Source organism: Castor canadensis, chromosome 4, assembly GCF_047511655.1.
Source record: "Castor canadensis chromosome 4, mCasCan1.hap1v2, whole genome shotgun sequence".
Lineage (NCBI taxonomy): Eukaryota > Metazoa > Chordata > Mammalia > Rodentia > Castoridae > Castor > Castor canadensis.
In genome coordinates this window covers 182,870,052-182,885,263 of record NC_133389.1, presented here as the reverse complement: position 1 = coordinate 182,885,263, position 15,212 = coordinate 182,870,052, and the positions used below count along the sequence as shown (strand labels likewise).

Here is a 15,212-nt window from a genome sequence, read left to right as displayed (position 1 = left end):
CATGTAAAATAGTAACTGACAAGAGTGACAAGGGAGAGGCGCTGTGAGAGTGTGTCAAGGGGGTGTGACTAGTCGGGTTTACGACAACTCAGTGGAATGAATGGAATGGAATTTACCCAGGAGAGGGGGAGAGTATTCCAAGCACAGAGACCCACATGAGAAAGTGTCCTGGGACAACGGGAGGGAAGGTGTGTGAGTCAGCTTTCCATCCCTCTGACAAAGTGACTTAGAACATCACCTCAATGGAAACAAGATTTATTTTGGTTCAGGGTCACTTGGGTCCATTGTTTCGGGTTGTGTGGTGAGGCAAAAAATTAAGGTGGGAAGAAAGTGGAAGCAGAACTTCTCACCTCATGGCAGCCAGGAAGCAGAAAGGGTGTGAAAGGAAGGAACTGGGGACAAGAATATAGTCTCCAAGGACACGCCCCACAGACGCGATACCTTCAATCGTGTCCCACCTCCCAAGGTTGCATCTCTTCCCAATAGCCAGTCAAATTATGAACCCATCAATGGGTTAATCCATTGATGAGGTCAGAGCCCTCACAATCCAACTGCTGCCTAAGAGTTCCAACTCTGAATGTTGTTGCATTGGGGACAAAACCTTCAACACATGATCTCTGGGGGGCATTTGAAATCCAAACCACAGCAGTGAGGGAGAAACCTGAAAGGAGGTGGTGACTTGGTGACAGACTTGCTGGTGGTGAGCTCAAAGGAGTGCATTCAAAAGGCATCTGGGGATAAAACTGACAGGGTGTGGCAATGGAAGGTGCATTCATTATCCATTGCTACAAAACAGATAACCACACACTCAGTGCCTCAAGACCACATTCATTTATTACTCCCAAGCTTCTGTGCACCAGTGTAAAAGGTGCTTGACCGGGACTGTTTAACTATGTTTACCTTTCTCCCCCAGCCCCCCAGATATTCTTGTATGTAAACCTAAAGCACTTATCTGTAAGAAAAAGATGAGTTGAAATGCATACCTTGCCTCTCCCCTCAGTGTACCTGTGCTGTGTTAATTATTTACCATTATTCATCTCTTCATTTGGCATATTGGGACAAGTGGCCAGACCTGACATGTGGAACCCCCTGCAGTTAGGCTTGAGTCCAGGCACAATTGAGTCCTCTGCAGGGCTATAGCCAAGGTGTTGGCTATAATAGGCCCTTGTTTGATGCTCAAATGGGAAGGATCCACTTCAATCTCACAGGGTTGTTGGCAGAATTCAGCTCTTTGTAGGATCTTGGTCTGAAGGGTTCAGCTTTTAGTGCTAGCTGGAAGCATTCTCAGTTCCTTGCTATGTTATCTCCATACTACAGCCTCAAAACATGGCAACTTGCTTCTTCCTGATCAGCTAGGGAGAGCCTCCTAGCAGGGTGGGTGTCACATACACATTACCACACACATCCTGTCAGTTTTGCTGAGTGATTTTTTTTTTTTTTGGTGGGACTGGGGTTTGAACTCAGGGCATCACACTTGTGGGTGCTCAAATGGCAGGTGCTCTACCATTTGAGCCACACTTCCAGCCCATTTTGCTCTGGTTATTTTGGAGATGAGCTCTCTCGAACTATTTAATGGGGTGGGCCAATCTCAGCCACCCAAGTAGCTAGGATTACAGGTGCAAGTCACTTGTGTCTGGTCCTTTTGCTGAGTTCTTTTGGTCAAAGCAAGTCACAGGCCCTGTCTACATTCAAGGGAAGGGGACCACATAAGAGTTGAATGCTAGGAGATGGGGACACAGGGGAACCTACAGTCTGTCATCTATGGTATGTCTGCAGTGGAAATGGGGAGATGTCAACCCTGGAGAGAAGAGACTGAAGGGAAGAGTGGGGGAAAATGGATTCAGTGGGGACTTGTTGAGGTGCTCTGAGTCACCCGGCGCTACCACACTCCTGTTGGAGATGTATGAAATGTAAATTAACAAACCATGTCCAGATGGCTGGTAATTCAAGCCAGATGTGGATGAGACTACCAAGAAAAAGAGAATGGCATGAGGACTCGGGTCAAGTCTTACCATCCAGACAAAAGTTGAGCCTATAAAGGAAACAGAGATGGCAGCCAGAGAACAGGAGCAAAACCAGGAGAGTGATGTATTCCATATGCAAAAGAAAAAGAGCAGGTGACAGCTGGTGGAGTGGCTCAAGTGGTAGAGTGCCTGCTTAGCAACTCTGAGACCCTGAGTTCAAACCCCAGGACTGAAAAAGAAAAAGAAAAAAAAGAGCAAGTGATAAACACTGATGGAATTCACGAAATGAGGACTTGAGGACTGAGGTCAGGTTCCTTTAGCATGAGTGGGAAGTCACTGAGGGGCTTAATGAGAGCTGTTCTGAAGACCTGATGGGGTGAAAGTAGGTTGGGTGGGCTGAGGAGTGGGTGAGATGTGGTGCTGTTACTTGTTCTGTAAGGGAGGAGGTGTTCACCTGCAGCAGGCATGGAGAGAGCTGGGAAGATTTCACATAGCAGCTGTGAGCTGCCAGGTAGAGCTGGAAGCTTGCTGGGCTCCAGCTAGAGAGAGCAGAAACATATCTGCAGTTGAACACAGGGTTTGTTATTCATTGTATGGTGGGAGCCCACATCACAGGGAACCCCAGGTAAGGGGCTGCTGGAAAAGACTTGCAAGATTTGGGTTTGCCTTAGTTTGGGTTATGTTTAAGGAATTGTGGGCTTTGCTCTGGATTAGATGGAGGAGGTGACTCTGCGACTGGACGTCTTGATAAATCTTATTTAGACGGCAAGGAGTCTATACAAAGGCAATTAATAAAGAAGCAGCGGTCATTCATGAGATGAGATTGGGGGTGTTTGGTCATTTTTCTGGCTTGGACAATGCCCATGTTTTCTCTGTTATTTATGGAGTGTCCTCATTTTTTGTCGTGATCCATATCATCATCTGACATCGATTTTGTATGGAAATTGTTCACTTTAGCCGAACACCAAGGCCCAGCTCTGTGCCAGGCCAGCTCCCTGCTGTCAGTGCTCTCCCTTCTCCGTCGCAGGCAGGACACATCCAGTGAAAGCCGCCCTCCTGCATCTTACGGGGTTTCCGTCCAGACTCCCGATGCGGCTCCGTACAAGCCTAGGTTCTCGGTCTCTAAAATGGGCCACGGAGGCATGCAGCGGTTGGGCGAGGAGACACCAAATCTCCATAAAGTCTTCCTGGACGTCAGGGGTCGGTACAGCTGCCCCTGCGCTCATACACTCCTGTCTGGAATGGCGTTCTTCGCCAGGAATTTAGCAAAGCCCAGGGACGGAGGATCAACGCCCACGCCAAGAGAATTCCTCAAGTGCGGACACCTCCCACGCGGGCCCCACCGGCAGCTCCGGCAGAGCCCGAGCGCATGCGCACCACGGGAGCCCGCCCCCGGGGCCGCACCCCGCCCCTCGCGCGCGGCACTTTGGGGCGGTAGCCACGCCGCGCGCCGATTGGTGGCGTTCCTGGGCCGCGGTGACTGACGGCGCCGGCGCCTTCAGGGTGTGGAGCGGGGCCGCTGCTCGGCTGCGCGTCTGCCGCCGCCCAGCCTCCGCCATGGACCTGTTCGGGGACCTGCCCGAGCCGGAGCGCGCGCCGCGCCCAGCTGCCGGTAAGCGGCGCGATGAAGGAGGGCGGCGGCTTGAGGCACGGGGCCGGGACGCGGCGGCGGCTTGAGGCGGCTGCTCCGGGCCTGCTTCTGCCGCCTGCCCGGCTCCGCCATCTTCGCCGCGCGGAAGGACGAGCCGCCGCGTCCCTCGGCCCAGCGGAGGCCTCCCCGCGCCCCGGCTCCCGCGCCCAAAGCAGCGCGGGGCCTGCGCGCCTGCGAGCGCGGGAGGCGGGACGCGACCTCGGTGCCGGAGACTTGCGTCGCGCCGTTCCTGCGCCTTCCGGGGTCGCGGGGCGGCGGGGACGGGCGTCCACCGCTCGCTCGGCCCGTCTCGTCCCGGACGCTGGCCCTGCGGCGGGGAGGCGGCCTGAGCCCCACACCCGGCACGATGGCCGCGCGCCCGGAGAACCGGCCGCCCCGGTGTGGTTTGGCAAAACGCCCGAGCGTTTTCGCGTGCAGAACGTTGATCCGGACGCTTAGTTGAGGCCTTATTTCCGAGCCTGCCTTGATGGCAGAAAAGCCCGAAAAGCGCACGCTCGAGCTCAGATTCGCAGCCCCACCGCAGCCCCCTAGGCCGGAGTCCGTCATCAAGTAAGTGCCGGCCGGCGGGGTCTGCAGACCGCGTTCGGGAACCCGTGGGTGCTGGGGGAAAGCGGTGGTTTTGCGAGCGGCCAGTTCACGCGGGAGGAGGGCTTGCAGTCCAGGGACGCTGGGGACCGAGAGGGTGCGATGGGCTCCGGAAGCCGGGGCGACTTGCCGATTGCGGCTCCCAGGCGAGGGACGCCGCGTTCAGATGCCCCTGGCATGCCGGTGTGGAGGAGTAGGTGGGCCTCGGCCACCAAGAAGGGGTTGTTCTGCGCTCACCAGCGCCCGGGTTTGGCTTTTCACGCGCGTACTGCCAGTCAGTCTGTCGGGCCATTTTGAAGTTTCATCCTTTTGCCCTTGCTCCCCTTACTTCCCCCACGGGCCATTGTCGAGGGTACCAGAGCATCTGAACAACTGGGCCGCGTGTATCTGTGACTTGGTTCAGCCAGTCTTTTTCGCAATAACTGCAGTTACACTTGTGGGTAAAACTGGCTTTGTCTTATCTGTCAGCGGGGTGCAATTTCTCTGTGTTTCGGGCTGAGGTTTGGATTCCCACGTGTACCACAAGCCTTTCACGGTTTTTCTCTTACTTTTCACCTGAAAGTAATGTGGGGCTTCCTTGACAGGACACAAAACCTGACAACTCAGAGTCTTACAAGTTGGCACTTAGCAGCCTGCCTCCAGATACAGTGGGGAGAGCATGTCCTGTCACTGCTTCTTCCAGACTCCACTTCAGTCCTGGCTGATGGGGTGGCAGAGGGGCTGCTTGCTGCTTCAGCTCCACTTCCCCTGAGAGTGCCTTAGTGCACTCCCCATCTGCCAGGAGGATGCTGACACTGTCACGGCATATTATTTAAAATAACTTTAAAAAAAGAGGACTTGCTTTCAGAATTTGTAGATGACTGGAAATTGAGAGGGATAGACTAAAGTGAGTGACAGAATTGAGATCCAAAGATTATTGGTAAGTAGGTAGTTCATTAAAACCAAGGTGAACCATATTCCAGCACTGAAAGGCACTGGCAAGAGGAACATGAATTCGAGGACAGCCTGGACTATGTAATGAGACCCTGTCTAAACACCAAAAATCTAAAAAATCCAACAACAAGAAGATGAGCTATTTGACAGATCAAAAAACAATCAGAACCAAAACAATCAGAATTCACATTCTTGTGAAAACACTATGATTTTTTAAAAAAATAATTTGCATACCAGTAAATCACATGGATTCCTAAAGTGATGGAATGCTAAGACTGAACATGGCCCTCACACATGAAATGCACAGGGCACAGTAAAACACCTAGTCATTTTCACAATTCCCCCAAAAAAGTTGTGTGGGAAATGGAACCGACCATTTAGTTTGAAACCCATCTCTTCACTTACTAGCCTGTGCCTCCAGGGGCTGTTGCCACAAGTGTAAAATAGGTGATGCCTCCTACTGTCCTTGTGTGCATTAAAGAGTGTAATACATGTGCAATGGAGCAGAGTCAGTGCTTTATACATGTTAGCCATTACTTTGTGAGCTGTTAACTTTAATAGACATTTAAAAGGGAAAAACGAAATGGATTTTGTAAAAAGCAAGCACTAAATGTTCAGAGAGGTAGGAGATAACTACAGTGTTCAGATCACATCAAGTGTGTTTTACTTCTTTTGGTTTTGTTTTCGCTATCACATCTAATGTTCCTATCCTCAAGACGCTTAAATTTTTATGATCTGGTAAAAGAATGTAGAAAGAGTACATTAAGTGTTTTTAGGTATTGTACTAAATTAGTGGTTTTCATCCCAGTATTTAAGGGTTTGTTTGCTGAGTAAATAAAATTTTAAAGATCAGTCTGTCTTTTACCCTAAAGAAGTGTGTTTATATCAGTCAAAAATGGAACTTTTCTGTCAGACCCACAAATATGCTGACTTGAGGTTCATTTGGCAGCACCTTAGTTTTGGTTTTATAAGGAAGTTCACCACTAGCACATTTAAAATTAGTGGTCAGCCTGGGGATATAGCTTAGTGGTATAGCATGTGCTTAGCATAAGAGGTCCTAGGTTCAATCCCAGTACTACAAACAAACAAAATTAATGGTCAGCTGTCAAGAAACATTTGCTTGGCAGACTGTCGTAAAATATTTCTTCAGAGGGGGCTAGGGCATGGCTCAAGTGGGTAGAGCGCCTACCTAGCAAGCACAGAGCCTTGAGTTCAAGTGCCAGTAGCACCAAAAACAAAAATTTCTTTAAAAAAAATTGGCGATACAAACATAAAATAAAGGTGAAGATATTAGAAGAATAACTTTAGGGTTAAGCAAGAAAAAACTCAAGTCAGAAAAAGTTAAATGAATTTGACTAAAAATTTAAACTGGGCAGGACAAAAGGTAGCAGCATAAAGACAAAAGACAATTAGAAAACAATGACAATATATATTAGAAAGGGTTAATATATATCTATTAAGTGAAAGAAAGACCTCAGATGATCCATTAGAAAAGTGTTCAGAGAGCCAAGCGCTGGCGACTCATTCCTGTAATCCTAACTACTTGGAGGCTGGGATTGGGAGATTTGAGGCCTTATTCATACCCATTGACCAGCAGTGCGGCAGATTTATAAGAATATGTGTAAGGTTGTTTATTGTGCCGTTGTTTATCATTTGAATAACTGGAAGTAGCCTGAATACCCATCAGTGAGGGAACTGGACAGACAAGTGGTGATACACCAGAGAGAGTGAGTTAGACTCACTGTGATGGCCTGGAGCATGCCCTAATGGGTTATGTGAAGAAGACGTAGAGAATTGTGTGGCATCTGCCTGCTATTTCAAAGTAAGACACATACATCCATGTGCATGAGATAAAGGAAAGTGAAAAGCATATACCAAAGTGTTACGGGTTGGGGAATATGGTGAAGTCACCCCACCTTGTGTGTGTGTGTGTGTGTGTGTGTGTGTGTGTGTGTGTGTGTGTGTGTGTGTGTGTGATGCCTCTGATGTTAAAGAAACAGCTGCATTGTTTTTGATGTTGAAAATAGGGAAAACCTTTTAAGATCTTTTTGCTATTTTGTACCCCTCAACATGTAGCTAACCTGAATATGATCAACCCAAGAGTATTTTTCTTGGCATAATATGTAACTTAAAGGAGACTTAGGGTCAAGCTGAGATTAGGTATAATGAGAAGACATTTTCAGGACTGGGCATGTGACTTAAGTGGCAGAGCTCCTGCTTAGCAAGTACAAGACTGTGAGTTAAAACCCTAGCATTGCCAAAAATATTTTTTTCAGTGTTGTTTCATTCTTTGTTAGTGTCTTATTTATTTATTTTTGGTGGTACTGGGGTTTGAACTCAGGGCCTCACACTTGCTAGACAGTTGCTCTACCGCTTGATCCGTTCCACCAGCCCTTTTCTGTGTGGGCATTTTCGAGATAGGGTCTTGCAAACTCTTTGCCTGGGTTGGCTTCCAACTGAGATCCTCCTGATCTCTGCCTCCTGAAGTAGTTAGGATTATAGGCGTGAGCCACCAGTGCTTGGTTGGCATTAATATTTAGGACTGTTTGAGAGGTCTCTTCCAAAGTTTTTGGTTAAAGTCACACTTTGTCCAATGATAGCAGCCCCCAACATTTTGGATACTTTGAATATCTGTTTATCCAAAATAGAATCAAGAGGTTCCCCCATGTATTTGTGACTACAGATTATTATTACTCTTAAGAATCCAGATGCATACTTCTGGTTTGATTATTTTGATGATACATAAAGTACTCCAGAGACTCTGTAGCACCTCAAGAGCGTCACTGTAGGATTGTTGTAATGGTAAGATGAGTTGATTTTTAAAGTTCCTAAGAAAGATTCGTGTGTGTGTGGAGGTATCTCATCAAGAGCTCATACTGGGAAATCAGCCTCCCTGGGTTAGACACTGTTCCACTCCTCACAGCTTGCTGATCTTGGCAGGCTTTTGGAATCAATGCCTCAGTTTCCTCATTAGTAAATAATAGTTGACTACCTTATATGGTTTTTATAAGAATTAAATGAGTTAGAATATTTAGAGCCCTAATATGGTGTCTTACAAGCAGTAAGTACATCATTTTTGTAATCATTTCTCAGTTGCGGCCAGCAAAAGATAATGTCACTGTATAATTGAAATACCTCTAATAGTATTCTAGAGTGAGAAAGAAGGTGATGGGACAGTGTCTGGAGATTGGGCACTATTAGCATTGTAGTCAAAGGAGGGGACTAGTCTAGCACTAATTGTACTGTGAGGAGTACCTGCAAGAACTGCAAATTTATTTATTATCTGGGTGGTGAAGACTTCCCCCATTGGGCAGTGGTCACAGAAAGACCACATTTAGATAGGTAGTTAATTGGGAATTTTAAATCTGACCTGGCACAAGTGGACAGGTTGGTTGTTTTTCAAGTTGATCTCTTCCATGTAATGTACTCTCCCCTGTCCTGAAATCCCAACCCTCCAGCACCGAAGCCCCATTTACGCGCTATAATTTGTGCTGGATCATCTCGTACATTTGAATTGGTTAGGAGAATGGGTGGATTTTTGTTTTTGTTTTTGTGAAACTGGGGTTTGAACTCAGGGCCCACACCTTGAGCCAGTCCACCAGTTCTTTCTTTTTTGTGAAGGGTTTTTTGAGATAGGGTCTTGCGAACTATTGGCTGGCTTCGAACCTTGATCCTCCTAATCTCTGCCTCCTGAGTAGCTAGGATTACAGGTGTGAGCCACCAGTGGCTGGTAGGAATGGACGTTTTGATTGTTAGGTGAACATACTTAGAGCTTCCCATGGAAATGACCTACTAAATATTCAGATTTTCGTAGAGGAATTAATACATTGAGTAGATAGTTAAGTACTTTTTAACATCTTTTTGATTCCTGGAATACAGTTAACCCTCTATATCTGTGGGTTCCTACAGTGGATTGAACGAATTTTTAAAAATTGCATGTGAAATGAACTATGTACAAACTTTTGTTTTTGATTATTCTTCCCTAAACAATACAGTGTAACAATTATTTATGTAGTGTCTACATTGTATTATGTATTATTAGTATTCTAGAGATGATTTAAAACAGACAAATAAAATGACATTTTATATAAGGGATTTTGTATTGGGGGAGGGTTCTAGAACCTGTCCCTACAGTAGTATACCAAGGGATATCTTTACTTCCCACTTTCCATACAGTTTTATGTCACTTGTGAGAAAAGAAGTGTTTGCAGTTCCTCTATTTGTTTAGGGTAATCCTGAAGGATTAGGGTATATTTTCTCATTTGCAATAAAGACACAAAACAAAATAGTTACTGTTTTGTTAGTTAATTCAGGAATTTCTTGTGTATTTTAGGTACTTCTGACCTAAAGACCCCTCAAGAAATTTTCCTTCCTTGGAGCTTACAAATTTAACATTTTTAATTTTAAAAGAGGAGAATTAATAGCCATCTCATTTCTATATGGAGATAAAAATGATATGGATAAATCTCTGGGGATATAAATTTATTTCCTTAAGTGAGTTGAGTTGATTTTTTTAAGTGAGGATATTTTTACACTTGCTCTCTGAAGAACACTTTTGGTCTGTGTGTTGAACTTTGTCAGAGGTAAATGGGCCATCCAGTAGTGTGCTCCCTCCCTCCCCCTGCCATTATCTGGAGGGATATGTACCCATAGGTCTTGCAACCTCAGATGGTACTGACTCCTATATGTTTTTCCCTGTACATACATTCCTTTGATAAGGTTGAATTTGTAAATTAGGCATAATGAGAGATCAACAACAACAACAACAAAATATAACAATTATAAAATATGCTTTCATAAAAGTTTGTGCTTTGGGGACATTATTAAATAAAATAAGGGTTATACAGGCAGTGTGGTGCTATGACAGTCAGTTGGAAAACCAAGGTGGCTACTAAGTCCCCACTGATTCCTAAGTGAGTAATGGGCAGGTAGCATGTAGCACAAGGATTGCCAGATAAAGGGGTCAGCCACATGCCAGGCAGAAAGGAGTGGGCTGACACAAGTTTTCTTCAAAATGATGTGTGATTGAAAACAAGAATTGTTTCAGTAATTTCCCATTTAATATTTTTGGACTGCAATGGATGTCAGGTAACCAGAAGTGAAAAATGAGAACTGTGGATGAAGGAAGGCTACTCTGCTTCCTTCCCCCCTTTTTTTCCCACCACATTCCTGTGTACCAGTTCATGTATTTAATAACTTAAGTAGAATTTCAGAGAAAATCCAGAGAGTAAGGAGTGATGTTTAAGTTTTATGTAGAAAGGGATAATGATATATAAAATTTTAAGATATACTTTTGGAGTGTAGATATTTAGATATTTAGGTAAATTTCCCGGGCTTTCTACTGAGATCCTTGGTCTGCAACTATCTGAAACCCCTCATTTTCTCCGTAGGTATTCATGAATTGCACTGTGCTCAGACCGGGGATACCATCTTACAACAGATTTTCTTCCACAGAATGTTAATGAAAAAGGATTTATTAATACCTTTAGATCACTAATGACTCCCTCTATTTCTGAAGTTCTGTCTTGAAGTACAGAAGTACTGTTTTCTTTCTAAAATCAATTTTTTTCTTCCCAGGATTCTCATTTAAGGAAAGATTTTGGGGTCTGGGGGTGTAGCTCAGTGGTAGATCGTGTGCTTAGCATGTGTGAAGCCCTTGGTTTGATCCCCAAAACTGCAAAGAAAGAAAAAGATTTTTAAGTACTTGATGTTTTTGATAATTAAATCATCAGGAAAAACAAACATATTCCTCAAAACATCCAGTGGCCCTTAAAATGCCTTTTGGGGCATTGCTTTTATGTTGACTGTGACTATTGGAAATAAAGGTCCATATTAAATAGCTTTGTCCAGGATTTTTTTTCTTTTTCTTTTTCTTTTTTGGTGGTACTGGGGTTTGAACTCAGGGCCTCATGCTTGCTAGGCAAGTGCTCTGCCACTTGAGCCACTCCACCAGCCTTTCCGGGAAATGTTTTTTAAAATAAGTTTTGTTCAGCCATAAGGAGGAAATTTGAATCTAATAGCAAACTTGTCTCAAAGCAGGCGTCACCACACTGTCTTCTCCTTTGAAAGGTTATCCTGGATGATTCTTGCTTTCTAAACAAGTTTTCTGTGTTTTAGGGAAAGAAGCCCAGAAAGGATCCCTGCTCTTTGATGACCTCCCCCCGACCAGCAGTACTGACTCAGGTACAGTCTTCAAGCTCTCCCAGGTGTGTGTCAACGTCTCTACTCATCCTGGGATTGTAGTTGTCTCAATCTTTTTCCCTTTCCCCCGTTTTCAACACACAGATGTTTTAGGTGTTGGCTGTCTTTAAGTTTTGAACCCATGGCCTCAGGTAAGGGAGAAAAACCTGCTAGTCACTCGTCCTGAGGAGTGCTGCGTTGACATGTTGAGCAGTTTTCTGTGGTTCATTGGTGGATATTACTAGCTGAAATGAATTCCAACTTTTTAAGGCAGAGTTTTTATTTCCTTTGAAATGATAATGATTTTAAAATAGGTTCAAGGTATTGTTCACTGCAGTGTGAGTTGCCACTGGATTGACACAAGTTCTGAATTGATTTCAATAACCTACATAGGTGTCCTGGTGGGATGGATTCTGAAACTTAAGCCTTATTGTTCTTTATGGGCTCACTAAATGTGTTGCTGTGTTTCAGGACCAGGGGGACCTTTGCTCTTTGATGATCTCCCACCTGCTGGCAGTGGTCATTCAGGTAAGTGGAGAGAAATAAATTTTCAGGTGCTGGTGGAGATAATACAATACTTTACTCATCATGTAAAAGTTAGGTGTAAGTTTTAATAGGATTCTGGAAGACATTAAATTGTAGTATAACATAAGATTTATTAAAACTGAATTGACACCATCAGATGGAAGGAAAAAGTTTAGATACTTCAGTACTTGTTGGTCATTGTTTATCTTTAACTTCTTGGGGGTCAACCTGTTAGAACTGACTTTTAGAGCTGGGCATATTTCTGCAGTCCCAGCATTCAGAAAGCTACTCTTTTGTTGGAGAGGGCTGGCATTAGGGTTTAAACTCAGGACCCTGAGCTTACAAGGAAGAGCTCTACCACTTAAGCCATGCCTCTAGCTCTTTTTGGTTTTAATTATTTTTCAGATAGGGTCTTGTGTTTTTTTCCAGGGGCAGGCCTTGGACCTACACCTCCCACCTACCTGGATTCAGTGGCCTGTGTCACCATACCCGGTTTATTTGTTGAGATGGGGGTCTCGTTAACTTTTTAACTGGGGTGGCCTGGAATTGCAGTCCTTTCAGTTTCTACCTCCTGAGTAGCTGGAATTACAGGCATGAACCACCTTGCCCAGGTGTTACTGACCTTTAAAAACAAAAACAAAAACTTTCAGTCTGTTACCTGGTTTGCTTTGTTATGTTCCTGATAGACCCAGATATATCAAGCCTATTAGCATTGACTTTCTTGACAGTATTCAGCTTTTCTTTTTGTGTCCCTCTTAAGTTGAAGAACGGAGCAGATTCCAATACATTGTCATACTCAGATTTTTTTAATTCCTCTGGTGGAATTGGGGATGGGAAGAGTGAGGATGCAGATGGTCCTGTTTTCATGTGCAGTTATCTGCTTGTGTAGAACTCCCTTTCGTTGTCAAGTAAAACACTTGACACTTTTACAAATAGATTTTTTGTATATTACTATGAAATCAGTGGGCTCAATTAGAAAAAGTAGTACAGTCATCTTATTTAAGAATTCTCACCTTTTTAGAATTGTAGACTCATACAGCATCCTCATTCCATTTAGCCTAAAACCTTCCCATTGAGAACTGTACTCTTACTTAAAATGAAAATTAATATGTGCAAACAAGGCTCTTCATGGATTTAACAAAAGAAGTGAAGATTTAGCTTAGCTATTTCTTAGTGATTCATAGGGCAGAATACAATACAGTAGTAATGATTTTAGAAGATTTACATTAAGCTTAATGTTTTTGATATATTAAAAATCTTATATATAAGAAGCATTTTTAAAAATTGACCATGTTGTAGGCTGTGAAATAAGTTCCAATAAAGAATCCATTTCATATATAGGCCACATTCTCTGGCTACAGTGTAATTTGCTTAGAAAGTAAAAAAGCTGTAAATGTTCTCTGTTTTTAAAGGAAGGCACTTTCACATACACGTTTGCAAAACTGGAACCCAAAAGTAAGCAACAGGACACTAGTAGCAATGTAGGAAGAGGCTCTGTTGGAGACATCTGTGACATTTTCCCATTATTTACCTCGAAGGGTGACATGGGTATTCTGCACTGTTGTGGCAGAAATCTATCCTTTTGCAGGACATTGAATCTGGAGGGCAGGGACATTTTCTTCTTTTTCCTCAGCATTCAGGTGTCCTATAAAGAACAGGTTAAATGAATGCCTGCATACTTCTCTTACCCAGAGAGCACTCAGGGCCATTTCTTAAGACAACAGCTGCTGTTTATTGGGCATTCGGTATAGCAGGTACCCTACCAAATGGTTAACATACCTTGTCCTTGTCAGTTTTCAAACAGCCCTCTGAGATGACAGCATTCTCACCAAGTTACAGATGAAACTGAGGTAGAAGGTTAAATAGTTTGCCTTAAGGACGCATCTCTGAACTTGACATTTTGAGTTCCAAACATGCAAGTGCTGCAGGTCCCCTTAGCTATGGCTCTGAGTACAGATCCATCCCTGCGCAAGTGGAAACTGCTGCAATTGCTTCGTTTTGTCCTCTACCTTATTTTGAGCCTTTTTGAGCCCTTGTTTTTTTTTGTTTTTTTTTTTAACTTGTTCAGGATGTATCAGTTTGTTTACAGATTTTGGAAACGTCTCTGTCTTATCAGTAAGGGTCTGTGGATATAAAGCATAAATACACTGTATGTAAAAAATGTGCTTCAACTACTAGCTCTGCCTGTCCTCGAAATGTCATTTGGTCTCTGGGCTCAGCTGCAGCCTCATTTGCTAGTGACTTTTCCGAGTTGTGTACAGCTGTGTTTCTGTTTGCTTTTCATTTCCAGGTTCTCTTGCCACATCAGTTTCCCAGATGGTAAAGAATGAAGGGAAAGGAGCAAAGAGGAAAACCCCTGAGGACGAGAAGAATGGCAGTGAAGAGCTTGTGGAAAAGAAAGTTTGTAAAGGTTTTCAGACAGTTTGAAAACAAATGTATTAGACTCCGTATTTTAAAATAACCCAGAGCAAAATAATCTTAGCTTTCTAATTATAATACTTCCTTTTATGTCTCACTTTTAAGAAGTGAGTAGGGTTCCCTTTTTGCAAATGATTTCCAAGCCTACCTTTTACCTTTTCTCCTTTGACTTTCCACATACATGTCTGACCTACCTTAGGTCAGATGGGAAGCTACATTTACTCCTTGAAAGGTGAGAAGCCCAGATCGTTTTTTTCTTAGCAGTATACAGTGAATGGTTAGTTTATTAACATCCTAGTCTTTGTTTAATTAAAACCTCTTGATTTGTATTGACTAAGAAGAAAGAGCTGCAGATTTTTGTTTCCTGTACTTACTACTTTGTCCTTTGCCACAAATTGCCTCAGTAAAGCTGTAGGAATGCATGTGGAAGTGTGTGAAAAGACCCGCTCGTAGCTCTATTGGGAACACGTGGTCTTTAGCTTTACCTTGTTACTCCCAAAAGACAGGTTTTCTAAAAGTGTGTATTTTATTATTTACATGGCTCCAAGGTGTCAGAAAGTGAGCTTAAACTACCTTGGCATTTAAATATAACCAGATTCTGTGCCTTAGTAGACTCCATTCTCCTTTGCTTCCTCATTTGAAGGAAAAGCAACTATCCTACCATTTGGTTACATTCTTCCCCAGCCTCGAGTATGGAGACACATATTTTGAGGGTCTATAACAGGGCATCTGGGACAAACTCTGCTGTCTTGAATTTCTCAACATGGGGAGTTTTTCTATCCTCATATTATTATAAGACTGGATTTCCAAGGGATCCCTTTCCATTGTCTGAGTCTCACCTCTGTGCATAGCAGCACTTCCCTCACCCTTGTGCTTTGACTCTTAACCTGCTCACTGGCTGTTCTCTAGTGTCTCTGCCCTGGTCCAGCCTCTCAAAGCCTGGTCTAGTCAGCAGT

General features: G+C 43.9%; 1 protein-coding gene across 14 annotated transcripts in view; it reads left to right on the top strand.

The window, feature by feature from the left end:
• Ilkap (ILK associated serine/threonine phosphatase) overlaps positions 1-15,212 on the top strand; it is a 49,649-nt gene that overhangs the window by 18,946 nt on the left and 15,491 nt on the right. For 7 of the 14 annotated variants that reach the window (XM_074072128.1, XM_074072123.1, XM_074072126.1 and 4 more), the window contains exons 4-6: positions 11,251-11,316; positions 11,785-11,841; positions 14,129-14,248. In XM_074072128.1, the coding sequence (XP_073928229.1) occupies positions 11,251-11,316; positions 11,785-11,841; positions 14,129-14,248 (243 nt within the window). Of the gene's footprint in view, positions 1-3,419; positions 3,577-3,899; positions 4,165-11,250; positions 11,340-11,784; positions 11,842-14,128; positions 14,249-15,212 lie in introns of those variants that run through there. The other 7 variants (XM_074072124.1, XM_020174507.2, XM_074072135.1 and 4 more) reach the window with 7 other exon arrangements.